The sequence below is a fragment of the Prionailurus bengalensis genome, chromosome E1 (assembly GCF_016509475.1).
Source record: "Prionailurus bengalensis isolate Pbe53 chromosome E1, Fcat_Pben_1.1_paternal_pri, whole genome shotgun sequence".
Classification (NCBI taxonomy): Eukaryota; Metazoa; Chordata; class Mammalia; order Carnivora; family Felidae; genus Prionailurus; species Prionailurus bengalensis.
Window position 1 is genome coordinate 39,180,676 of NC_057347.1, and position 26,387 is coordinate 39,207,062.

The 26,387-nt window shown below is 39.8% G+C and overlaps 1 protein-coding gene across 3 annotated transcripts; it reads right to left on the reverse strand.

Annotated features, from left to right (window-relative positions):
* Positions 1-1,479: 1,479 nt before the first annotated feature.
* SMARCE1 (SWI/SNF related, matrix associated, actin dependent regulator of chromatin, subfamily e, member 1) lies at positions 1,480-21,760 on the reverse strand. Of its 3 annotated transcripts, XM_043584376.1 has the most exons (11): positions 21,460-21,760; positions 19,384-19,435; positions 19,167-19,210; positions 16,106-16,210; positions 10,848-10,928; positions 9,777-9,908; positions 9,345-9,516; positions 6,191-6,363; positions 5,100-5,201; positions 4,260-4,470; positions 1,480-2,317 (listed from the first exon to the last, which is right to left on the reverse strand). In XM_043584376.1, the coding sequence occupies exons 2-11, from the start codon at positions 19,388-19,390 to the stop codon at positions 2,109-2,111; spliced, it is 1,236 nt and encodes a 411-aa protein (XP_043440311.1). In that variant the 5' UTR covers positions 19,391-19,435; positions 21,460-21,760; the 3' UTR covers positions 1,480-2,108. The 3 variants fall into 3 exon arrangements, with proteins under 3 accessions (XP_043440311.1, XP_043440312.1, XP_043440313.1); XM_043584377.1 differs by lacking the exon at positions 16,106-16,210 and having other exon boundaries at positions 21,460-21,718; XM_043584378.1 differs by lacking the exons at positions 16,106-16,210; positions 19,167-19,210 and having other exon boundaries at positions 21,460-21,704.
* Between the last annotated feature and the right edge of the window lie 4,627 nt (positions 21,761-26,387).

Below are 26,387 nucleotides of genomic sequence, written 5' to 3' on the forward strand. Positions count from 1 at the left end.
AATTCATTCTCCAGCCAATTGGCCTAGCATGGTGTGGGCAGGCATATGTAGATAGGCTTGTTTTTCAGGGCTGAATCCAGCCTGGCAAAAGGCACTGATTCTGTCATCTTAAGACTTCAAAACCATGGTGAATGACCCAAATCTTGCTCTGGCATGCTTCTCCACGCATATATTTAACTTCTCTGCCCAGTTTTGATGGAGGGAATACACCAAGGCAGTTATCCAGTTTGTTGGGTAGGAGATGCCTACAGGTGTTGGCCTTACGATGTCCGACACCCAGAAACTGATCTATTTGACGGGTTGGTTCTTCAATTCACAAACAGAAGAAAGATCCCATGTGCTATTTAGAAAAAGAGATCGAGGGTTGTTCCCACCCAGTATCAAGCTTCCTTTCCCCTCTCATTCTCTGGCGCCTGAGTGAGTGGAGTCAGCCGTGGTTACTATGTGCTGTGAGCTCAACAGCAGGAAATTATAAAAAACACCACTATGAATAAAGTCCTGTCCGTATGGAGTTGTCTCCATGTAAGTTGAGGGCTTATTTATTTACCCACTTTTTCAAAGGTAATTTAAATGTAGAGGGGCGCCTGGGTGGCTCAGTCCCTTGAGTGTCCAAATTCAGCTCAGGTCATGACCTCACGTCCGTGAGCTCGAGCCCCGTGTCGGCCTCTGTGCTGACAGCTCAGAGCCTGGAGCCTGCTCTGGATTCTGTGTCTCCGTCTCTCTCTGCCCCTCCCCTACTTGCACACCCTCTCTCTCAAAAATAAGTAAATGTTAAAAAACTTTTTTTAATGTAGAAACATACTTCCTTTTAGAGTCAAAGACCAACCTTTATATGTGGCATGACTATAAGGAGATGGATTTTTCTAAGTGTCTCGTACAAATGAACTTACTACAGCAGTTTACAGACATCGTTGGGTGATAGAAGGACCCTGAAGATGCAAATCTATAATGGCTGTGTGAGGCCACTCCCTGATGTCACAGTAACAAAGTATTTGCTTTGCATAAAAATAGTGCATTAAAAACACAGAGACATTTTTTTCCACTTATTTATTACATTTGGACCTTTAAGAAACATATACCATCAGATATACCACTATTCAGTAAAAATCTACTCTAGTTTTTGGGACGCATACGTGTCACAAACTATCTTTCTTCTAGTCTCCAAGACTTCACTAAGAATTTATCAAAAAGGTAGACTCTGATCTATGGGATCCTGAGCCTTGAGGTTTTGAACGTTTTGATTATTGTAGAACAATTCCAAGTGGATGAACTTAATTCCCAGCTGTTTTCCTTCTGGAAATGGGCTAATCATTTTGAAGTTGTCTAGTCCACCGCAAGACTATTCAATTCCTTAAGCTTTGTGATCTATTCTGTCTTTGGAAAACTTGGTAAAAAAGTAATTTTTTTTCCTGTACAATAAGGATGAATTTATCAGAACACACCCAATATTAATCATAACAAAAAGCAGTATACGTAATGTGTATGTGCCATGTTGACTTTAATGACTACTTCAGAAGCTGGTAACTACTCTACCTATGGAAACTATTTCTGGATCAATACGACCCAAGCTCAGTTGCAGTCAACTCCTTAACACAACTCTTGGTATGTGACATTGATTAAAAATAAAAAAGGGTAAGTGAACAAATACATACTCACACATGATAACGTTTTCAAGAAGCTACTCTTTGTGGAAGGCTACAGGAAAGGGGACTTTCAGGAGACTGTTGACAGGGACCGGGAGGTTTAAAGCTATGGCTTTGGTAAGCACCCCAGTGAGCTATAGGAAGGCATTCGTAAGAGTCGGATTGTGCAGCATCAAAGGAGAACTCTCTAAAAGAGGTGGGTGTTTTCTCAATTAATTTAAATTCTGAGGCTTTCAGTAGTCGAGGGCTAGAAATAAGACCCAAAGAAAAGAACCATCTTCACAACGGCTTAAGAAAGGTGACTGTGCCATTTGGCTCATGATGCTAAATGGTCCAAAAGCATTTGGTGGTGTGATATGGACAAGAAAAATATTAATACACAAACCACATAACACCATTAAAACTCAAAAAAACATCTTTTTTTCATTTAAAAAAGTATTTAGAACACATAAAACAAGGCAACATTTATTCTTTCTTCTCGTCTTCCGGTGTGGGGTCTGCTGGTGGTTCCTCCACGGTTGCACTGTTGCTCTCTGAGCCAGTGTTACTATCACTGGTCCCTTCCTCAGCCATACTGTCCACCCCCTCTTGCCCGCTCTCCTTGTCCTCAGGAGTAGATGTGCCTTCTTCACCATTCTGTTGGCTCTCCGTCGCTTCTTCAAGGTGTGTCTCCTCTGTAACCACACATCTGTCACTGTTAGTTCCAAGACACAAATTCATTCTTCTAATTATGCTGACAGTCTAGAGCTGTACCGTCCAACATGGTAGCCACTCACCATGAGCCAGCATGACTGAGGAACTGTTAGCATCCCTGAAACAATTTGGGTTTGCAAATCTACTTTTTAGCTGTAAATTTACAAAAGCTAAATACAGATCAAGTATTTCTGATGAAAATTTAGCTTCTAAATTTAGATGTGCTACAGGTATAAAATACACATCAGATTTTGAAAACTTAGTATGAAAAAGGAATGTAAAAAAGTAATACTTAAAAAAATATTGATTACATGTTAAAATCTTGTTCAAGACATACTGGGTTAAACAAATAAATATATTATTAATATTAATTCATTTGTTCTGCTTTACTTGTAAAACATGCCGTTAGAAAATTTATAATTACACAGCGACTTACATTTTATTTCCATTGGACAATGCTGTTCTGGAGTGCTTTGGATTTAATTAGTAAGAAAGCAGGTGTGGAAATGATAAAAGGGCGATATTTTAGGTACTTTGTTAAATGTCATGCTGGGTTGTTTTCTGTACGAAATTAAGAGCACGAAGTTTTTGCTCTAATATTCTCAATTTCGTCTTTTTCTTTAGCTAGAAGGATAAAATCTAAGTAAATACTATACAGACATGCTCTACTCATAGACAGAACAGAGGCAAAGGACAGAGTGTTCTGTCTACTTGCAAAATAAGCAAAGAATCATACTCCATACCCTAATTCTCAAGCTCCTGCTTTAACCACAAAAATGTGCCCATGCTCCAAATTTGTTAAGATAAAAAATATGTTCAAAGCAGAAAAAGAGTCAGATAATGAAACTTAAAAATCTGACTATCTGAAATGCTAATCTGCTGAATTAGATCTTGTAGAAACATCTGGTAAAGAGATCTATATTCCATGAAATGTTTTCCTGATGTCAAATCAGAAACTGTCAGCTGAATACCAAGTATGAAGACTGTCCCTCCCCCTTCTGCAGTGATGGTCCAGGGAGCCTTTAGCTGTATCTCCCATGATACTTTGAGCTCAGTCCTGTTTGCACAGGGCACAGGACAGGGTCAAAGTAGTACCTAAGGTGAGGCGATCTCAAAATTTCAAGTAATTGGTTTAATCAATATTTTATGTGAGTTTGACATGTTATTTTGTGCTTTGAGAAATGCTTTTAAACAGGAAAACCAGTAGGCTTGGTAGTAAGAACTTTTCTCAGATGGGGTCAACAAGCCTTTTCCGTAAAGGCTAGACAGTCAAGTATTTCAGGTTTTGTGGGCCAGGCAGTCTCTGCAACCACTCAACTACACTGTGGTGGCCCCAAAGCATCCAGACAACATGTAAGGCTATATTCCAAAAAAGTTTATTTATGACAATAGGCGGTGGGAAAGGATTTGGCCTGCAGGTGTCCCTTGCAGGTGTCCCTGATCCTTAAAAGCAACAACCACAAGTCACATTTTAGCAATAAAGGCTAAAATACTGACTGCCAACACTACATCAAATCCAATACTAAATGATTTTATATACATTTCCTTATTTATCCTTGGGCACTCCTTCTCAGAGGCTGGCACCAGAGTACTTACACGAAGAACCTGTGATTAAATAATTTGTCCAGTCATATGCTAAAGGGTGGTGAAAGAGTTCAGACCCAGATCTGTCTGACTCCAGGGCCAGGATCCTAACCTTTGTATCATTATACTTTATATTCCCAAGCTAGAAAATGATGCCTTGATCTGGGCAAATACCTGAGACCTCAAATAGCCAGACTAAACACCAATGCCCCACTGCTGTTTTGTGTTGACACCAACATTTTAGCTGAATCTAGGACAGAGATTAAGATTTGCAGAGAAATGTGTAGATCACTCAGAGAATAACCCTGACATTCACTTTGCTGTCAACTGGCAGCTCACCTGTCTCCATTGGGACACTCTCGTCATCCTTCTTGTCCTCGGTCTTACTGGCAGCTTGCTCTTCCTCAGGAACCATGCTGCTCTGACTGCGTTCAGCTTGCTCCGCTGCCTCTTTTTCTCTTTCCTCCTGCCTTTTGCGAGCCTGTTCCTCTGCCTGTGCAATTTCAGCGGCAATTTTTTCCATATCCACTTCCACTTTCAAACCGCACAACTAACAGAAAGAGAGAAAACTCTCTTAGTAATGTTCTTTTCTTACAATCTCTGAACCAGAGAAATTTTATTTCAAAAGGGGGCTTTCTTGGCTAGGAACTATGTACACGTATACAGGAAGGGAAAAAATATGGTTCTAGGTCTGCTCTGAAACTCTGTGTCTACAGGAAAAGAAAGCAGCCATGTAACCCCAAGGACTGCAGAATGGTTGGGGAGGCGATGCTGAAAGTACTGGGTTATATACAAGGGTTCCATTTTTTATCTCAAGCTACCTAACATTAGATGTACTTGTTTTAATACAAAGTACACACTGTAAACTAAATTTAATGAAAACATTTAATGAATAAATCTCAATAAAATGAAAACAAACTCATGATTCCAGGAGTTTAAATTAAAACACCAGACGGTCCAGAGTCTACGGACTTAACACGTATGTGTTTTTATATTTTAAACCTACTGCAATTTTGCCAGAAAATGGGAATAATTTCATAAAACAAAGATCTTACTGGTTATAGCAGAGTTAATTCTATTTGAAAGTGAGTAACATTCAATAAAAACACTATTTTAGAAAAAAGAATGAGAAAAAAAATAACAGTGATAAAAAGTACAGTGAACACATTAAATTGATACCCTTTTAAGTTCATTGTTAAATGAATCTGTGCTTTCCAGGAATTTCCTCTTCTTTTCCTGGTGTCTCTCCTCTATTTGAAGAAGTTCAGCTTCTAGTTTTCGCTGAAAGACACAGGATCCAGCTTTCTTATTACTGAATTACTTTCTCAAAAGCAAATGTCAAACACAGGAAATACATCTCATTTTGTAGCAGTATATACTTTTTAAAAAAAATGCTGGGGCGCCCGGGTGGCGCAGTCGGTTAAGCGTCCGACTTCAGCCAGGTCACGATCTCGCGGTCCGGGAGTTTGAGCCCCGCGTCGGGCTCTGGGCTGATGGCTCAGAGCCTGGAGCCTGTTTCCGATTCTATGTCTCCCTCTCTCTCTGCCCCTCCCCCGTTCATGCTCTGTCTCTCTCTGTCCCAAAAATAAATAAACGTTGAAAAAAAAAATTAAAAAAAAAATGTTTATTTATTTTTGAGTGAGAGAGAAAAACGGAACCAGCAGGGGAGGGGCAGAGAGAGGTGGAGACACAGAAGCTGAAGCAGGCTACAGGCTCTGAGCCGTCAGCACAGAGCCCAACGTGGGGCTCGAACTCATGAACCATGAGATCACATGACCTGAGCTAAAGTCGGACATTTAACTGACTGAGCCACCCAGGCACCCCTGTAGTAGTCTACACTTTTTAACAGTGTGACAAAAGTTTTGAATTTTTTATTTAAATCATTTATTACACAATGTGTCTAACTAAGATCTTAAAAGCAAAAAATGCAGTATAGAGGAATGATTACAATTAACAAGTAGCTGTTAAAGAATATTGTTTCAGGCTTAATTTCTTCAGAAAAAAATATTTAGTTAAGCAGTAAAGGTTGATAGGATGTCTTAAAATTGTGAATGGACATACTTTCCATCACAAGGGTCTTTGGTACAGTTTTAACAACTTATTAAATCCCTGGGAAACCTCCATTTCCTCTAGCTCTTCTCCGAATCAGGAACAGATTATAACGAACACAGAAATACTTAACAGGCACACCGCTGCATGGTATAGAATCACGCCACTGGGGGCCTGTGACACAGGCCCAACTTATTATAACAAACGGTTTGTGACTTTACCTGATGAACCATTAAGGACTGGACCTGTCGTTTGAGGACCTGCATTCTAGCTGTTGTGACAACTGACCGAACGTCTGGCACCACACTCTCACTAAGGATTTCACTGATGAGGCGGTGGTTTCTCTGGAAACGGGCGGTGGCTGTATGCTTCATTGAAAAGCCATCATCATAATCTGGAATAAGCAAGATGTTCGGGAAATGAGGTCACCAGTAACCATAAACAGGGGAGAGTAACAATGTTAATGCTTTATTACCAAGGAGCCATGGCCCTCACTGGCCTAACAAGGGCATCGTGGGAGCACCGGGGCAGTCACGTGATAAAAGTCATACAGAGGACATAACATGTTCACTGGCCAAGGTATTGGTTTTTCTCACAAAATCTTTAAGTAATGATATGTGTCTAGAAGGATTTGGTTGAAACACAAATGAGATAAAGCCATGTGTCTTCTGGCCTGGAAATCCATCAACGGGAAGGCTGCATGTTACAGCAAAAGTGAAATGCTGCTGAATGGTTCACTTTCTTGGTAGTAATTTAAGGCATTTACACCTAATGACAACATCTGAACTGGGCAGTGTCTTTGTCCCTGTTTAATTTTAATAGTAAAGTAATGAAAATGCCCACCGCAGAGAAAACATTATCTCTAGCAACACTGTTTCCCAGACCAGCATATACATTTCATTCGATTAAAAAACCATTAAAGCCCGAAAGTAATTTTATAGGAAAAGAATGTTTAATACCAAATTTTACTTTTATTAATCCACATACAAATATAGTTGTTGCCAGTCTGTAAAGCTATTACTTTGTTGTCATTCACTCAAGTTCATATATAGAATGGATCAGGCTTATATGCTTATTTTTAATAGCTATGAAACAGTATTTCCTTCTTCTCAACCCTTGCTCTATCACCTCCATGATTTTGGACATACCTGATAATCATCTGTACTATTTTTATTTAACATATTTATTTAAATTAACTCACTTAAAAAAAAAAGCTCCCTCTAAAGCAATACACATTAAAATAGAAGTTCCTCTCCGACCCACCTAAACTGTCTTAGTGGCCCACCAAAGGTGGAGGGACCATGGTTTAGGATACTTTGCTAGAGGCCCGAATTGTGTGGCTCTATCATAGTTTAGCACCTCCATTATCATTTGGTAATCAAGTAGTTCCTAAAATGCCCATCATCATAATACCACTGCTACAAACTGCTGTGCAAATTACTTTTTGTCTCCTTTCGAGTAATTTTAGGACATATACTTCTAAAATTAAAACTACTGAAAGAAAGAATACTATTTAAAAAGATTGTGACCTTTTCTATTTGTTAAGGAAGTTTTCCATATTCACACTTGAGATTATACATGGTATATTCATGCTACCTCTAAATTATATATATGTATTTGCTTTTTGATGTTTTCTTTCATTACTTGGAGCCAGTGTTGACCACTTGGAGGGGAAATCAAGTCTTAGCAATCTAGACTTGTCTTTCCTGCCACTTCTAGTTGTCTAATTTGGGTTTTTTGGGGGGAAGGAGTAGGCTTATATTTTCTGGTTATTTTCTAATTTCCAGCTATTTACTTGATCTCATGAATATTCTCTAAATGCCATTTAAAAAACCTTTCACTGCTTTGTGTGGAAACTGTGTATGCCTTCTCTGTAACAGAAGCTGGCAGCTGCTGTGCTCACAGGGACCACCCTTCTCTTGGCCTGATGCTCATCCTCATCTCCCAAACCTTCCTCTTTCTACTCGGTTCGGGGGCATAAGTCTAAGGTCTAAAGTTATTCTTATCCTGGCATCTTTATTTTCACCTTACTTTCTTACCAGCAGCTTTAAGTTCCTATCTTAAACTTACAAAACATAATGGGCCAAAGTCTGAGGAACAGAGATCTTTTGAAGACTGTTTCTGAATGAATCTCTGCAATCCTGCTCGATGTTCATGCAGCCACCTTTCACCTAACAAAAACTGTTAATTGTTTCTACTTGTGGCTTCCGTGTACTCTTATACTGAACCCTCACCATCCTTTCAATTATTTGTGGACTGGATCTTCTTCTATTTTTTAGTTCAGTATGTTTTTCTTGCATTAATCATCCAATCTGAGTAATTTTTGGTCTGTGTTTGCTGGTGTGTCCTAAGCACTGCTGACTCTGTTAAACAGAGTTTAACACTAGGCATTGTTCCTAGTCTGTATTCTACTCTATTATTATTAATTACAGTATTCTATTCTACTCTGTATTTATGTGAATATCTATCAATATCCCAGTCCATTCTTTTAAAAAACCATTGTTTTTCCTCTCCTTCTGGGTATATGTTTATTCATTGTGTTTAGGTGACATTATTGCTTCCTCCCTCAATGTTATTTTTAAAGTTCTTACAAGCTTCCTCTTTGTTACCACTATGGGATCTTAAATTATTTTCTTGATGTTTTTGTTACTTGTAGCTAGAGCTGCTGGCCTTTTCCACATCACAGCCACACAGGGAGAAAATGTTATTTGTACAGCAGGCTTGATTCGTGGAGGAGAATGCTCATAGCTGCAGGAGGCCAACTCTGAGGCTCCTTGCAGTGTCAGACCCTGCCTGGCTGTGGAGAACCCGGGATTAATCTGTACGCCTGCAACCTAGTCACAGATTGCCCATCAGGAAGCTCTGCTATCTGTATGTGTATACAGTTGTACATGTGCATAAAATTTGTATGTGTTCCCTCACGTGTCACCATGAGTTACGTTGGATTTCTGAATTAAATGGCAAACAAATTTGTAATACTTCTACCCACTCAGTAACCTTCTCCCTTAAGAGCCTCTAATTCAGCAAGCTTAAGGAACCAATAAGAAAACAGGACATAACAAGAAGGCATTCAGCTCTTTAAAAGCAGGTAAGGCAAAATTCGGACTCAAAAACCTTTCCTGCATTCTGAGTATAAAGATTCTGATAAACAATAAATAGTTTTTGCTATTTTCTGCACTAACAAAGATATCTTTTTCTTGTGGGAAATTCATACACAGATCTTAAAATAATGAATGAAAATACTGAAATGGCACTTACATATGCTTTGTTTTCCATTTAGGATAGGAAATAAAAACAAACTTAAAAGATTCCTTGTAATTTTACTTCTCAGAGAATGCATAAACAAAACCCCACTTTTTTTTTTTTTTTTTTTACCATCTGGATCTTCAGCAGGCTGAATGCTCATGTAAGGTTCTCCTTTCTCCATGCGAGACTGTCTCTGTCGACTTTCTTCCTCTAAAGCAGCTTCTGCACGACTTTTTGCATTTATATAAGCAAGGTATGCAGGGGAATTATGATAGGCCTTCATAGATTCATTGTACTCTATCTGAAATTCAAATGTTTTTCAGTTTTATAATTCACATATTACAGGTTATATGAATACCTTTATCTCATTCGAATATCAAAAGATAAAATGATTTCCTTTTTACAGACAAGGAGTCTGAAGCGTAGAAAAATTAAGGGACTTGACCCAGGCAGACAGACAGTGCAGCCTTAGCTGATTAGATCTTTTGTTTCTTTTCTATACAACAAGCAAATGTGTATGCATTTTATATTGTCTCCATCCCGCTGTGGTCCCCATTCTACCTTTTCTGCTTCGTATTCGTTTAAATATTCTTGTTTTTCTTCATCAGTGAGATCTCGCCACATGCCACCAATAATCTTGCCAATCTCCCACAACTTTAGGTCGGGGTTGGAAGCTTTTACTTGGTCCCAGACCTTAAAAAGGAAACATGAAATTTCAGTATTGATGCCTAAAAATATAGACCTTTAACAATACTTTTTGATACAGAAACTTTTAAACATGAACAAAAGCAGAGGGAATTAATTGTACTAAACTCCTGTGTTCTGATCAGCCCGCTGCAACAATTATCAATAGCTGGCCAATCTCATTTCATCTATGCTCTGCTGGATTAATACACAGCAGATCTCAGACATCTCCGATCACTGTTAACAGTTCAGATGAACTAACCCAGTAACAGTCTCTGTCTCTTTAAAGGTTCACAGAATTTAGAAGGAAAGTGGTTAATCTGCTAACACAACAGACCTTATCTTCAAATACATGTACAGTAATTATGACCCCAAATTTCTAAATAGTGGCGAATATGCTAAATGCTCTTGTCATTAATAAAGACACTGGCTGTGTTTGTTATTTGAAGAGAATATAGGTTTGTCACCAAATGGAACTAAACAGAACAAAATAAAAACACGAGGGAAAATTTAAGAAATGCAAAGAAAATAAAAATTACCGTAAGCTTACACTGTTTGGAGACAACTACTGCCTTCTGGGCTTTTTTTCCTTCAAACTAACATATAGCTGCCACTGTTTTAATAAAAAATATGACACAAATAAATAGATGTAGTCCTGTATTCCTTTTTTCACTTCACCCTTTTCTCACGTCACTGAAGTTCTCCAAAAGACTATATATTGGCTACATAACATTACCTTCTGGATTTAAACCATTTTTATTTAATCATGTTATTCTTGTTGGATTTTAGTTCTGGAATTCTGAAATCGGAACTAAGTTCTTTAAAAACTGCCATTCCTTATCCTTCCCTCTGTGCACAGAAAAACTGGCTAAGCCATTATGAAATGTGATGGAAAGCAAACAAGCAAAGACAGCAGTCCTCACTCCCCTCTGGCTCCTGGGCACCTACCTTTCTGCTGTACCTCATGTAGGGCATCAGCGGCTTATCTGGTGGCTTTGGGGGTTTTGGAATCGTAATACCAGAGGAGGCCTACAAAAGAGTTAAATATATTCATTATTCAATCGCAAGTAGTTCACCAGCAAAATGAAAAGAGAGTCCCTTAACAAATTCTAATGCGCCTTTCTTCTACTCGTCCATGGATACAAGATTCTTATATTTTCTCCACTGAAAATAGCTATCACTGCAAATTCAGAAATGTTCACATCAAAAGAAAATAAAGAAAATGACTTTAGGCACAAAATTTTAAAATATTTTACTTAGCAGTTTATTGCTACTGCTTTGACAACCTGGCTGTAAGAACAAAGTATTACATAATAATCCATACATCAAAAATATAGAGTTACATATCACATGTCTCATGTTAGGACATTACCTAGCACCCTTCTGTTGTGCTTAATTTACCATTACACATACAGTCAACACTTGATTATCTGCCCGAGTCTGGGCTCCTTCAGCACTTACCACACTCACAGTCTGAGGGGGGGCTTTGTATCTACTCGGACAGTTTCAGGAATACACTGCACCCCCACATGAATGACACCCCTACAAAACTACCTCCTAGGTTCAAAAACAGAAAAAAAAACAACAACCCTTATTTCCTTTATCAGGACTACACATTTTATTTTTCTTAAGGTTCTGTCTGTATCTAGTGGTTTTTATAGAGGGGATCCAAAAGCGTAAACTAAAGTCATGCCTTTTCTTGTCCTGAGTCTAATAACAGTGCCGGAGTAAATAAATGATCAGGAACAGAGAAATGGCAGACACAGGGCCCAATTAAGTTATTTCTGAGGACTTACCTTATATTGACTTAAAAATTTTTGGGTTGGTGGGAACAAAGAAAAATGAAAACAAGAGGGAAGACAAAATATTTTTTTTTTAAATTTTTTTTTCAACGTTTATTTATTTTTGGGACAGAGAGAGACAGAGCATGAACGGGGGAGGGGCAGAGAGAGAGGGAGACACAGAATCGGAAACAGGCTCCAGGCTCTGAGCCATCAGCCCAGAGCCCGACGCGGGGCTTGAACTCACGGACCGCGAGATCGTGACCTGGCTGAAGTCGGACGCTTAACCGACTGCGCCACCCAGGCGCCCCAAAATATTTTTAAAAAAGGTAAAGAAAAAAGTGAGCTAGAGAAGAAAAAGGTGAGTTAGAGAAAAAAACAAAGCAAAGAAAATGAGAGATTGGTTCATTCTATGGGCTAATATCTAGGCAAGAGATACCAAAGAGCTTCTAGTGAGCACCCCAGATAACTCCAATCCAAGAGTGTTTCTTTCTGAACTTAGTTTCATTTTAACATATATGACTACATTTGATGTAGGACCCAGAATAAATTAATCATGGCCAAATCATATATTTCCCCCCAGTTTCTAGGAGACAACTGATATTGATTCTCCTTGCCAGGTTGGGGGGAGGGGGAAGAGGTGCTGGCTTCACTCTAATTATCAAAAGACAGAGACTTGCAACTCCTTAAAAAGAGACTTAGTGACATTTTGTTCCCTTGCCCTTCAGTTGTTATGATAAAACCCTGGACAAACGCCTCTTTTGAGGTGGGACATCAGTTACAACCTTATTTTTTGTCCAAGGCTCAGAGATTAGTGTATCTGTGCCCCAATTCCACTGCTTTCAAACAACGCTTCCTCCTCCAAGGAGGGTCTTTCTCCATCCTTATATATTTTTCAGTAACTCTGCTTCTTCATACATGAAATTGTTAGAAAGCATATCACCTTTGAGGCAGGATTTCCACTCTTCTTTCCACTCCTCCTATACATTTATACAATAATTCATGCTGGTGCCCATGCAGACAGACCCTGTTTTGTTTTGTTTTAGCCAGCAGCGGGCAATGGAGGTGAGCCACAAGGGATAGAAACTGTAAACAGAAGTGATCTGAACAGCCAGTAAGAGAAGATCTGTCTCCAAGTCTGCAGCAGTTTCAACGAGGGGTGAGGGAACTCCTACAAGGCTAAACTTAAATCATGGGTTCAGAGCAAGACACACAAAGGTCTCATTTTTCATTCATAAAGTTATTAGAAAGCATCTCCAACATAAATCTTCAGAATTCCATGAAGTGGGTTACAAATAAAGTTGGAATTATGCCAATAACTGAAGTTGGTAGACCGCCACTCACAGATTTTTTTAAAGAGATAAAGAATTCTAAAAGGTCTGTTTAAATATATCGAATTAAAACACTTTAAAAACAAATTCTAGTAATATTTGCTCTGATTACTTTTCAGAGAACCACATTTGGTAATATTAATGGATTTGCTTATTTCTCCTCCTTTCTTCCAAAGGAAGGTACCTAAATCGTCTACATACTGAGGCTGTATTTTCATTACAACGATAGTCAATTTATAAATACAAACAAAAGAAACCCAAAACAAGAATCACAAAGTTAAATTCTAGCAGGTTTTCAGGACACTGAAGATTTATATCACTAAACATCCCTAATTTATTTGCCATCTCAGCAGACTTCTACAATGCCTTAAACATTACTCTTAAAGAAAAAACACACACACAAAAAACCAGTTTGCACTTAAGACACTTTAACCTTGTTTTGAGAAGAGTCCATTAGAAACAACCCCTGCTTTCCTGTAGTCCTCTAGCTTGAGGAGTGAAAAGCTGCTGGCCCCTTTACCAAATGGCCCAGTGGTTATGCTTTTGGAGGGTTTTTTCACGTGTTTCTATCAAGAAAGCTACCTCTAACCGCAACTGTCCACCTTTACATTTTCTAACTGGCAATGAGTTGGGGAAAGTAACTGTGTGACTATGCTTGTCACAACTGTGCTCACATGAGAGTAATTCCTGGGAATCACCATAATTTTATGAAATTTATTTTGGCCACTCAAGAGATTTTATTGTTGTTTCTTCCAATTCCCTGCTTTCTCTGGCAGGGTCTCATTTAAGGGTTTCCTTCTAGGATGGAATTTCCATTGCAGCACAGAAATAAGCGGTGTTTAACATCTTGTCTCTACCTGGTTTCACACCTGTACTTAAGAGCACGCTAATCACCTTCGGGAAGAAGGACTGACTAGGAATGGATTCCATCTCACAGCTGTCACTGGTGCTCCAAGAGGTTTCAACACACTGCATATAGTCTCAAAACCATTCAAGTGCATGAGAATCACCAGGGAAACCAGATGTTCTGTAGAGCCTAAAGGAAGCTACTTGATGGGGTTTCACAGAATCATTCCTTCAAATCACTGACTTAAGACTATTTGCATACAATAATACCAACTAAGAGCCAAAAAGGGGGGAAAAAAAAAGGTAACACATAATTGGGGTCATTTGAAAATAAAACACTTTTATCATGGTCAAAATCAGATCTGTTAAGTCATAACAAAGCTTAAGTTAGATATACAAAAAAGGTGTATGAAACTTCAGGCATAACTAATTTTCTTAGACAGCGATTCAGTGACCTAAAGGAGAGATGACTAAAAGTTGAAGGGGCTGGGGTTAACACAGCCTGAAATCCTTCAGTTTCTAGGCCCTTCAGGTTAAGTCTAGCCAGCAGTTTGATTACCCTTCAATCTGGTGTTGAGAGGACAATGATACCAAGATAACCACCACAAAGAAGCAAGATACTAAATTTTCTATGCCCAACAACCCTCCTGCACTAATCGACCCGGAAACTAGTGCCCAATGCAAATGCTGGGTTCTAACATCTCCAAGAGGGAATGAGAAACAGATCATTGACTCACAGGCCCTGAGACAGCGAGTGACCTTTCCTTTTCCTACTGAATGATCTCTATTTATTAACAGAGAATTCCCACAGATATATCCAAGTTAGGAACAAAATGCTTATACAAACTGAAATACAAATGATTCTAATATTACACTTATCACCATTTCTATACCATTAACATAGATAATCAAGAGCTGACTGTATAGAGCTATTAAAATGTAATCATTCTCTTGTTCACTCCCCATGAATAATTTTCTGCATTAACATGAATGATCCAAAATTGATTCTGCTCCTTGTTTAAATTAAATGTTCTTTATCATTGGATAACCTTGCCACCCATTATACCTGTGAAACACGTTTAGGCCAGGGAAAAACACGTATCGATGCACATAAAAACTGTATGCATTGTGAAATGCATACATACACACACTTGTCAAAATTCTTTCCAGATACCATGGAATATGCATGGCACATAAAAATTGATATGCTTATGAAGTACAAATTATGCAGAAACAATGAAAAATTTAGACAAACAAAACTATCCAGTTAAGCAATATGCTTACCAAGATAGACATACAGTTTGATAGTTACAAGCTTTCTGCTCTAGCTTGACTACAGGGTGAGAGGGCTCTTTTGAAGTCACATTAATTCAATTATTTATGAATACAGCAAACAAAAACCAAGTATTAAAAATTTTACAGCCACTATGGGTTGTAAAAATTCTCACCAATGCCACATTCCAATGTATGTAGGTATTTGGCTTTTGGATTTATTTTTATTTGCTTTTGGTAAATCATTTTCACATTTATCTTTCTTTGGTACTTAAGCTTCTTTGACTGTAGTTTAAGATGATCCTAAAATGAAAATGTGAAGTACATTACCCAATTTGGGTGTCTTAAGTTGATCATTTAAATGAAACATCGTCAGTTTCAGAAATCATACCCTTGTCCTATGGATTATAAATGCACTTCAAAATGGTCTGGCACATTCAACTTGCATTCTGCAATTCTTTGAAGTGATATGAAAATGTTTTTCTCTTTTTAACTGGAGAGAAATGAATCTCAGAAAGTCAGCTCTTAAATCCAAAAGACAAACAATTATGTGTAGCAGTTCAAATGGGCCACCGAAAAAAGCTCAGGTCCGTAAGCCTGGCTTTTATTAAGAAACTGAGTCCTTGAGCTTGACGTCAATGACCTTAAATGAAAGATACTCTTTATCTCAAAAAGGGTATTTTAGCTGTAATAAATTCTAGGTTTGTCTACATATAGTATAAGCAGTGCCCAGGGCTTTATCTCTACCAACCACCAAACAGAATGGATTCTTCTTTTCTTCTATATACATATCCAGATCTCACTACTTTTTTTTTCCAGTGTACAATCGTACAACGAATGTTTAAAATACTGAAAAAGCCAGGTTAAAAAAATTGTTTTAGATGGCTGTGCTGATGACTCAAAAGGACCTAACTCTGGAGGCATTTCTGGTCAAATCCAGTTGTTTGCCGGATGCTGTAATAGTTGATTCTCCTACCGTGACCCGGCTGTTGGTGCCCGGGTTCCCTCCCAGCCTGTAGTTGTTGTAGGCGAGATGACTGTATGGATTGTATCCCACAAACCCTGGTGTGCTGGGCATTTGCTGATGGAAACAAATGAGACAAAAACACGAATGAGAAATGAGCTCAAACGAGGAAAACACAGAAATGAAAAATGATCTGCATATGGCATGCAAAAGCAACCTGAATTTAAACAAGCAATGATGTGTTGTAACTGTTCTTTTTCTTTCATTGAGAAACCAGTCTGCAAGTGTTTTTTTTTCTTTCTTTCTTTCTTCCTTCCCTTTTTTCCTCTTTGCGGGGGGCCAGTGGTGTTTGTTGTGAGAATGTGTGTGCTTTTTCTGAAATAAGCAACACACTGAGGTGTGTCAAACACTCAGGATTACTTTATGTTCAATAATATGATATAACAACTTAGCAATACATGTCTGAGATAGGAAGGCTTGAAGTGTGATAAACTAGAAGTCTGAAAACACTTTACATGCAAAACAAAATGTGATTTATTTGACAGTTATGTAGATGCTGCCAATGTATTTATCTATTAAAAACAAATAAAAACAAGAAATGGACTGTTTTCAAAGACAGTTTTAAATCATTCTATATAATGTGAGAAATGAAAAGATACTCAAATCAGGAAGCCAGAGTTGTCAATAGAAAAGAACATATGTGGGATTCAATGGATGTCACATACATGATTTCAAAACAAAGACTTGTAAGAAATGCATGGATTTAATTCTGGGGTGCTATCTGATCTTTTCAACCCAGTCTTTCTTTTTTAGACTTTCTCTTCCATCTCTTCTTTGATCCATCACCCAGAGGTCAATCATGAACACTTTCTGCATTTAGTTTTAATGCAAACTACTTTTCTAGTCGACAGACTTGAACTCTCCTTTTTCATCTAGTTTCTTGATAGCTCTGACCCTTTCAAAACACAACTGCTCACTGCAGCAATGGAATTTTTCTTTTTGAATTGTATGTTGATGTAATCACAAACGGGCTCTTAGACAGTAGTGCCCTCATGGTTAAAACAATGACATCCGATGTTCATGAGAATCAAGGTAGAATGCATAAAAAGGATGTAGCAAAGAGAAACCAAAAGTAGGGTATTTAACCTAATGAAACTCAATCAAAACAACTAATTTAATTTTAACATGCAATTAACAATATTAGTCTTCACGTGTAGAATGTAAAATACACTTAACACACCCCAACTAAGCTGAAGCTGTTATAAACACAATTTTCTAAAACATGCCACTACACATATCCTAAGTGTCCAAAAGAAAGATATTCAAGCAGATATTACATTTGCAACTCTTTAGGAGAACAACTGAGCAATTCTAGTCTGTATAGGTATAAAAGACGCAAATTAAGCATATTTAAGTAGGCAAAACACAGATGAAGTATCAAAGGCACAAAAGAAGTGTATGTTACTTGGAGTGGTACATTTGGGTGGTGGTGGTATTGGTGGTGGTATTCGTGGTGGTGGTGGTGGTGATGGTAAATAGGTAATGGAAAAAAAAGAAAAGGAAGGAGGATAATTCATTTAATATCCATTCTGTTGGATGTCCTAATCCCTAGTCTTCTGTATTTTATGTGTCAATGTGAAATTACAATGGTACAGAAATAGGACTAAAGAAAGGCCAAAAAAAAAAAAAAATCCCTTTCTACATTTGAGAAGTCATAAGGGGACACTTGGTTTTCGAGCTATTTTTGTTATCTCAAAAAATCAAGTTTTTGTCTTCAAGAGATTATACAGTGTCAGAGGCAATATTTACGTCAAAATGACATCTTCAAAGGTTGCATAAAGAATGAGAATCACTTCAACATTATGAGGCAATAATGTAAGAAAATTAAGTAAGGGAATTAAAAAAAATCAAAACTAAAACATTACAATTATACCATTTCCAAAACTGAAGTACATGGTTAGCTCTTTGAGGTCAGGAATCTCAACTGTTCAACTCCACCTGTATAACCACTAGCAGAGTGCCAAGGAGATGGTCATAAGAAATGTTCTTTGATTTAAGAAAGAAAACAAACCAAACACAGGACTTTAAGAGTACTGGAAGTAACTTCTGAAATTGTATGTTACATAAATTGAAATGAGAACACGAGATACGGTATCTCTTTTAAGAAGTATCTTAGGAAAAACAAATTGTTGATAAACATAACTAAAGCATACATCTGAGGGTTAGTAAGAAGAGTCATGGAGTGGAGAAAAAAATTACACAAGGACCTAATTAGTAGACTAGCCTGAAATTTTGGGGCTAAGGGGTAAGGAAGGAGGGCTGATAGCTGTTAAGAATTGCTTCTGTAGGCTATGGTCAATGTTAACAGTGTTTTGTTTTGTTTTGTTAAGAAAAAAACAAACAAAAAAAAAACCCAACAAGGAATCCATTTCAGCAAGGCCTGAACAGTTCCTGTTATGTCTGTTTTGTGGATTGAATGATTATTTTACATGCTGTCCAAGCTGGGCCAGAACTTGTTGGGTGAAAAACCTAGTTCACAAGTATTTAGAAACTTTGAAACATTCAACAGGTTGGATCTGACCCACAGATAATGAAATCCTTACTTAAACAGCTTGAAAAATAAACATTTACAATGAGTGTTATTATAGAACTGGAAGCTTTACTATTTGATTTAATATGAAAATTATATATAAACAAGGAGAGAAAAATGTAACCACTTGAAGGTTAGGTTTAAAAATAATAACAAATGGAGAATGAGTATTCACTCAATCTTAACTTTTAAGAGTCTTGACAGAGATTAACTAGAAAGAGGTGTTAAACTTATCATTTATTTCCCATTAAAAAAAAGAACTGAGCATAGGAGGTTGGAATTTCAGCAGTATGTTTCTTTTAATGTTGGGGTTGGTTCAAGGTAAGATGCAAAGAGTTATTTTATTTAGTAGGAAGTGCTGTTTTTTGGCTGAATTTTTCATCCTGTTGCTGTGATGACTGAGTGACTGTCACTGGAAGACATCTGGGTTTTTGTATCAAGGCCAGACTTGGCTATTACATTAACAAGAAAATTAAAACTTACTGTTGCAGGAGCTGGGGTGGGAGGTGGGGCATAAGATGGTCTTTCTGTTTGAAAGAAAATAAATAACTTCTTGTAAACAACTGAGATATAATACTATGCAACAAAACTACCAATGGTCCTGTTTTGAAGAAAAAAAATGAGAGTATTTTGGAATTCCCATTTGCTAGGGCATTAGTCTCTTATTAATAGATTGATAAATATAAAAAATGAAACTTACTTGACATTTTGGAAGGTTAAGTTCTCAGTTCCTTAAGAATGAATCTGAGACACTAAAATAAAAAAAGAAAAAAAAAAAAGAAAAAAAAAAAGAGAATCAAAACTCAGCAAGCATAAGAGATGTTTCCCTAAAGAATAGGGTAGTTTAAATTGGTACTTCTTAGTAAAATTACACTATCTTCTAATAATCCAATTTTCTGCATGAAACTAGTTCTTATAGGTCATTTGGCTCATCAGAATTAAACAACTAAAACAAATTACTGGGGATATTAGCATTAATATTAGACATAGACTTCCAAGTTTCTTATGATATTGGGCCACCTCTTGCATGGAAAAGATATTGCTAATGCCATGTGAACATTTAGTTAAACTGATAAAAATACAATGACAATAAAATGTGATGTATTATCAGGGCCCACCCCAACAAGGCCTACCAGATACTGACAGATCACTGATGAACAGCAGCTTTACCTTCCTCTTAGAATAACAACTTCTATTAAAACAAGGCAGCATTTTATTCCTGGAGGCAACGCAAAAGGTAACTGGTATGATCATGAGCTTTACGTTCTCTAATGGTGGCAAATAACTTTATCTCTCCTGGGAATAACTTTGAGAGTCTACCTGAGAAACTCTTATTAACCCTTCACAGCCCATTTCAAAATATTATCTCCACAGTGGAAGATAATGATAAATTATCTTCATGATAAATTTCATGATAAATTACCCGGGAAGAATGAATTGCTTCCTCATCTGTACTCCTATCCAATTTACAGATCTATAATATTGTTCATTACATTGTATCATACCTGTTAATATGGCTAGATTGTGGAATAGAGACCATCTAACTCCTTATTGCAGTCCCAGCCCCTAGCTCAATTCTTAATACATTTTGTCCTAATATTACCAGCTCAGAACAAGACCATACCCGCGTGAGCTTGTTCCTCACATCAAAATACATCACACACGATGTGTACAAAGAGACAAGCATTCATTTTTAAAAAAGAAGCAAATAACTTCTATGGCTACTGGAATACTTTCATGGAACATTACGTGAAAACAAGCATGATGCTTTTGCTTCTATTCCACATTTTAAGGGAATTCCCTGGAGCATAAGGAATAAGAGGACTGTGTGGAAAGAAATTTTTCAATGGCCCAACCTGGGTCTCTCCCTCTTAAGGAAGGGGCAGAAACCATGGACTCCGGTGCAGATAGATTTCCTTGCGCTCACAATAGGGAGTGGGTGGGGTGTGGGTGGAGGGACTGTCAACATCCAGAAGGCCTTGCTGCGGGGATCCCTGACAATAATTGGCAAAGCTCCCTGGTACATCACACTTTATTGCTAATATTGTTAAATTATTGCTCTCGTCTGCTACTATAAATTCTAAGCGTGAGCTTGTACATTTGTCTGCCACTGGATCCATCCCCCGTGCCTGGCATAAAATACTAGCTATTTGTTGAACACTTTATACGGGGGCAGGCTTATCACTTATTTCGGTTCATGGTCACAACTACCCTACGAGGTATGTATTGATAACCCACTTTACACAGGAATAATGGGAGTCTCGGCGAGTTTAAGTAACTTGTCTAAAGCCACACAGCCAGGAAGTGCCAGAGCCGGGTTTCAAACCCAGGCCAAACTGTTTCAGAGCTCTCGCTCTCCACTCTAAGCCACAAGTTCCTCGGTCGTTGCCGAAACACAGGGAAACCACCTTCCTGGGGGGGAGGGACCAAGGGCTTGGCTCGCCCCAGGGCTTCCCCTGAGGTCGTTTCCTTTAGGTTGTTGTGGAGAAGGCACTTCACCAGCAACTCCACTAAAGAAGGGAATGCATGGGTGCCTTGACCAGTTTGGCGGGGCTAGTGGCAGGGGCAAATCTTGCCGCCGAGGAGGGGCCCGAGATAGAACTCCCTCCCGGCTCCGGCTCCGCTAGGCCTCAAGGAGGCCGCAACCGGCCCCCAGCTCCGGCCCCGCGGCCCAGCCTGAACCTCAGCAACCCCCGGGAACTCGAGGTCCAGCCAAGCAGGGACACCGCGACTCGCCACCCTCCCGACCCGATCGGGCCCAGTCGGAAACACTCACCCGCGGGCAGAAAAAGCGCCCGTAGCTCCGGCCTCGTTTTCCTTTGTCCCGCGCACGCCCCGCCCCTCGCGTCCGGAGCGTCCGCACTCGCACTTTCCACACTCTTCTTAATTGCTTTCCAGCCCGCACCCGACTCTTTTGCAAAAGGAAACCTCCAGGTGAGGACGCGGTGGTGTTTGGCCCAGTCAGGGATTTTTTTTCAGGCCACAAACGTTCCTCAAACCCCCCGAATGTGGGCACTCTCCAGACCTGGCGCCGATTCGTCACGGCGAAGTGGGCGGAGGGGCCCGGCGGCGGCCGAGGCCCGGTCGGCGACCGCGCGGAGCCCGAACGGCGGCAGGTGGCGTGGCGGGAAGCGTGGGTCTCGGCTTCCACGAGCGGGGCCGAAAGACGGCGGGGCTCGCGCCGAGAAGAAAGGCCCAGAACCACTACGGCCGCGCGGGCCAGGCCCCCACCGCGCTCGCGGCGGTGGGGGGGAGTAGTGGTTGTTTTTTCCGGGTTCTTCCTTGCTCTTTCTCTCGGAACAAGAGTATATACTTCAGCGAGCCGAGGGGTGGAGGCGAGGACGACTCGGTTCGCGGAGTTTCGGTCCCCACGGGCGCCTCGCAGGGCTTCCTGCTTTAACGGCTGGGCAATAACCCTTGACCAAAAGCAACACGGACCTTTTCAGTTTTTCCAAGCGCGAGTGGAGTCGAATTGCCAGGTTTCCGAGCCGGGGCCCAGAGATGTAAATCCCCTCGCCCGAGGTTGTGCGCCCTTGCGGCGCCGGGATGCCACCCGTCTCTGCCCAGTGCTGCGTTGCCTTATCCCCACTCTCAGCTTAAACACCTCTGTCCTTCCGGATCCTGCTCAGATTCTTATTGTGGTGCCCTCCTGGAACTTTCCCCCAATAGTCCTTCCTCTGAATTCCCACAGTAGTTGGGTAACTTTATGATACTCTGTACCCACTCTCTTGTATCAGACTGTGTTTGCCATCTCAAGCGTATTGTGGGCCTTGAGAGCAAAGGTTCAGTCATCTTCCGTTGATCATCTTTCTATTTCCAGTGCTTAACTTAGGGCTTGGCTCATTGTTAGATGCTCAATAAATGTGCACTGAGGCAGCTTTTTGGTCTAGTCCAGGGCTCTTTCCACCAAACCGTGAGTACGTTGGTTTACCGGGTAGTGCCCTGTTCCTTGGGTATATAAACACCTGACCCATGCTGTGGGCCGCTGTGAAGGGAGAAGGATCTGTAATTACTTGAAAACACTGTTGACATTTGACTGAATTTTTGGGTTGCTCTTAGCCACCATCTTGGGCATGCCAGCAGAGATGAGGACATTTCTAGAAGTCTGCAAAGCCAGGCATAAGTGACATTTTGTCTAATTCTTCCACTCTCAATATTTTCATAGTCATAAATGGAGATAAGTGAAATTGAAGGGGACGACTAAAAGAGAGGTCATCAAAGGATGACAGGTAGTCTGAGTGATGCTTGAGATAATGTACAGCTGACTTTGAAGGAGGGAGATTAGGGGGATGGGTTAGAGGTGCCCTCCCCCCCCTCCCCCAGTAGAAAATCCAGCTGTAACTTTTGATTCGCCCCAAACTTACCTATTAATAGCCTACTTCTGATTGGAAGCCTTACTGATAAAAATTTTTTTTTTTTCAACGTTTATTTATTTTTGGGACAGAGAGAGACAGAGCATGAACGGGGGAGGGGCAGAGAGAGAGGGAGACACAGAATCGGAAACAGGCTCCAGGCCATCAGCCCAGAGCCTGACGCGGGGCTCGAACTCACGGACCGCGAGATCGTGACCTGGCTGAAGTCGGACGCTTAACCGACTGCGCCACCCAGGCGCCCCGGAAGCCTTACTGATAACATGAATAGTTGATTAACGTATTTTGTGCCTTGTATTATACACTATATTCTTTTTAAAAATTTTTTAATGTTTATTTTATTTTTATTTTTGAGACAGACACAGAGCATGAGCGGGGGAGGGGCAGAGAGAGGAGACAGAATCCAAAACAGGCTCCAGGCTCTGAGCTGCCAGCACACTACCCCTCCTGGGGCTCGAACTCGTCAACCTGGAGATCATGACCTGAGCCGAAGTTGGACGCTAAACCGATTGAGCCACCGGGTGCCCCAATACATACTATATTCTTAACAGTAATACCTAACTTTGTCTTTTTTTTTTTTTTTTTTTTTGGTCATTTCTAGGCTATGCAGTTCCTCTGCAAGTTTTTTCAAATAGTTGCAAATCTCCAAAAATTTTACCAATATATTTATTGAAAAAAAGTCCACGTGTAAGTGGACGTGTGCAGTTCAAACCCATGTTGCTCAAGGGTCAATTGTACTTGAAACCACCTTTTTAATATAAAAGCATCTAAGACATATAAAAGATTAATGTAAGATACATGAAAGCCTCAGCAAGAATCTCAGTACCTTCTTTCTCTGGTTTTGTCCAGCACCTCCAGCTTGGTTTCTTCCCTGCACTTGGGGTTATGGTGGGGGGATTGGGCAAGTGTGGTGCTGGGGCAGGTGTTCCTCTGTATCATTTCCAGGCAGTCCTGCAGGTGCCGGATGTTACACTGTAGTGGGAAAGAGGTGGCACAAAAATGGCGGAAAAAGAAAAGGGGATCTGAGTGGAGTAGTGACATTGATACACTTTCCCACCTCCTGGTCTTTGCTTAAATGTCATCTTCTCAGTGGGTCTTTTCAGACCTATTTAAAATTGCAACTCATTTCCCAATCTCTATCCATGGTCTGTGCTTTGCTTTGTTTTGTTTTTCTGTAGCTCTTATCACCACCTGGCATACTATGTATTTATTTTGTTGCCTTTTTCTTCCCATCAGAATGAAAGCTCTTTGAGGGTGGGGACTTTTCATATCCTGAACAGTGTATGGTACATCCACGTGCTCGAAGTTTGTGGAGTGAATAAATAGTTACCTCCTTTTCTCTGCTTGGCTCTTTTTCCATTCCCAAAGATTTGCAAAATTAAGAAAGGAAGAATACAGACAGAATATAATGGACCAAAAAATCTATTCCCTAGTCCTGAAGAAATTAAGACTGAAGAGTGAAATATTCACCAAGATTGACTCTACTTACACTGTGTTGTGTCTCCCCCTCCCCCCCCCCCCCCCCCACAAGGCAAACTCAGGTATGATCTTGTATGTACTAGGGTGTTTATTGGAACAACAGGCCAGGCTTTTGGAATGGTGACTATTCCTGGAAAATATGAGATGCATAATTAATATGACTATTGAAACTATTGTAACTATAAAGGGTGTTGGGAACCCTTACAGAAACCTAGTGGTAAACCCCAGAGATAGTCTTAGGCCCAAGTAGTTTAATTTTCTTTCTGGCAGCAAGATCCAGGAACTTGGTCTGCTTTCCTCTCTGACACGTACCCATACTTTCTCAAACAGGGAAGCCAAAACTAGTAAGTGATTAAGCTGGATTTAAGCCCAGGTCTCTTTGATTTCTTTGCACAGTGCTGTAGGAAGAAGCTGGGGAAGGAGACAGAATGAGGGATAGGAAGAGAGCCATGGCTGGGAAGGAAGAAGGAAAAGGAGAAAATGGGAGAACAAGGGAAAAATCTACAGTCCTTAGATACTTAGGTAGTCCAAGAATAGGCCCTAATGAGGTCTATCAACCCTTTAAAATTATATGCAATTTTTTGTACTTTTTTTCCCCCCCAGGTACAGGGTTAGTAGTTCAACAGATTCTCAAAGAGATCTGTGACTCCAGAAAGATTTTGAACCAATCGTTGAACCATGCAGTTTGTAGTATTTTCTAATGAAGCTATTTTAAATGGTTGTTTTCTTTTTCTTTTTTTTAAGTTTTCTTTTTATTTTGAGAGACAGAGGCCGTGAGGGGGGGGGGGTGCAGAGAGAGGGAGAGAGTGAGAATCCCAAAAGGGCTCTGTGCAAAGCCTGAGCCAAAACCAAGAGTCGGACACTTAATAGACTGAGCCACCCAGGCACCCCTGGAATTTTTTTTTCTTAAAATAGGGAAAGAGAAGACAGAGTTCTCCCAGGCCAAATAGCTTATAAAAGTCTGGTGATAGGCAAAATGGTGAAATAGGTTAATTTTCTCAGCTGTGTCTGTGAAAGCAGAAGTTATGGGTATTCAGTTTCTATCACTAGAAATAGTTGTGAAATCTTGAAGCCCGGTAGATTCCAGGACAGAGTAATTTCACAGCGTGTTGTAGAATTTGACAAAGTATGGTTTGTTTTTAAAAGCTTCTGCATTGCCTACAAGATACCTTGAGGATTTGGGACATGAGCTTTGACACGTGGTATGGAAAAGGATGAAAATAGGATGGTCGTGGAGAATCTGAAGGTATGGTCTGGCATCCACAGACCTTGTTTGAGGATCTGGGGAAGATACCAGCAAAGGACTACTGCAGGCCCCATCTGAGCTGCCCCCTGTTTTTGTAGTTTATTAGGACACAACCATGCCCATTTGTTTCCATATTATTTATAGTTGCTTTCAGCTACAAAAGCAGAATGGTATAGTTCCTACAGGGATCATATGGCCTGGAAAGCCTAAAATATTAGCTACCTGGGCTTTTACTGAGAAAGTTGGCCAACCTTGGCCTAGGGTCTAAGTGTGTGAAGGAAACCAGAAGAGGCTTGTACTGATTTGCACACATACCTTCCTTCAAAATATTAGCAGTCGGTGTGTCCATGCTGATCATCATTTATAGGCACAGAAGCAGATTCTGCCCTGTGTACAAACTTTCCTTTGATTTTATGTGTTGATCATTTGAATGATGTGTCTATACATTTAACTAAAGTTTCATTTTGGCCCGTGTCCCATAATACATTCCTTTTTTTCTTTTTTTTTTTCTTTTTAAAATTTACATCCAAGTTAGTTAGCATATAGTGCAACAATTATTTCAGGGGTAGATTCCTTAATGCCCCTTACCCATTTAGCCCATGCCTCCTC

Bases quoted from the DNA above. Each gene is read 5' to 3' on its own strand.
- SMARCE1 (XM_043584376.1), bottom strand. The intron at 10,929-16,105 runs GTAGGAGAATCA...ACTCTTTTGTAG, and splicing joins GCACCAACAGCCGGGTCACG to GCCTCCTCTGGTATTACGAT. The intron at 2,318-4,259 runs GTGAGCTGCCAG...GTGTGGTTACAG, and splicing joins GAGTGTCCCAATGGAGACAG to AGGAGACACACCTTGAAGAA.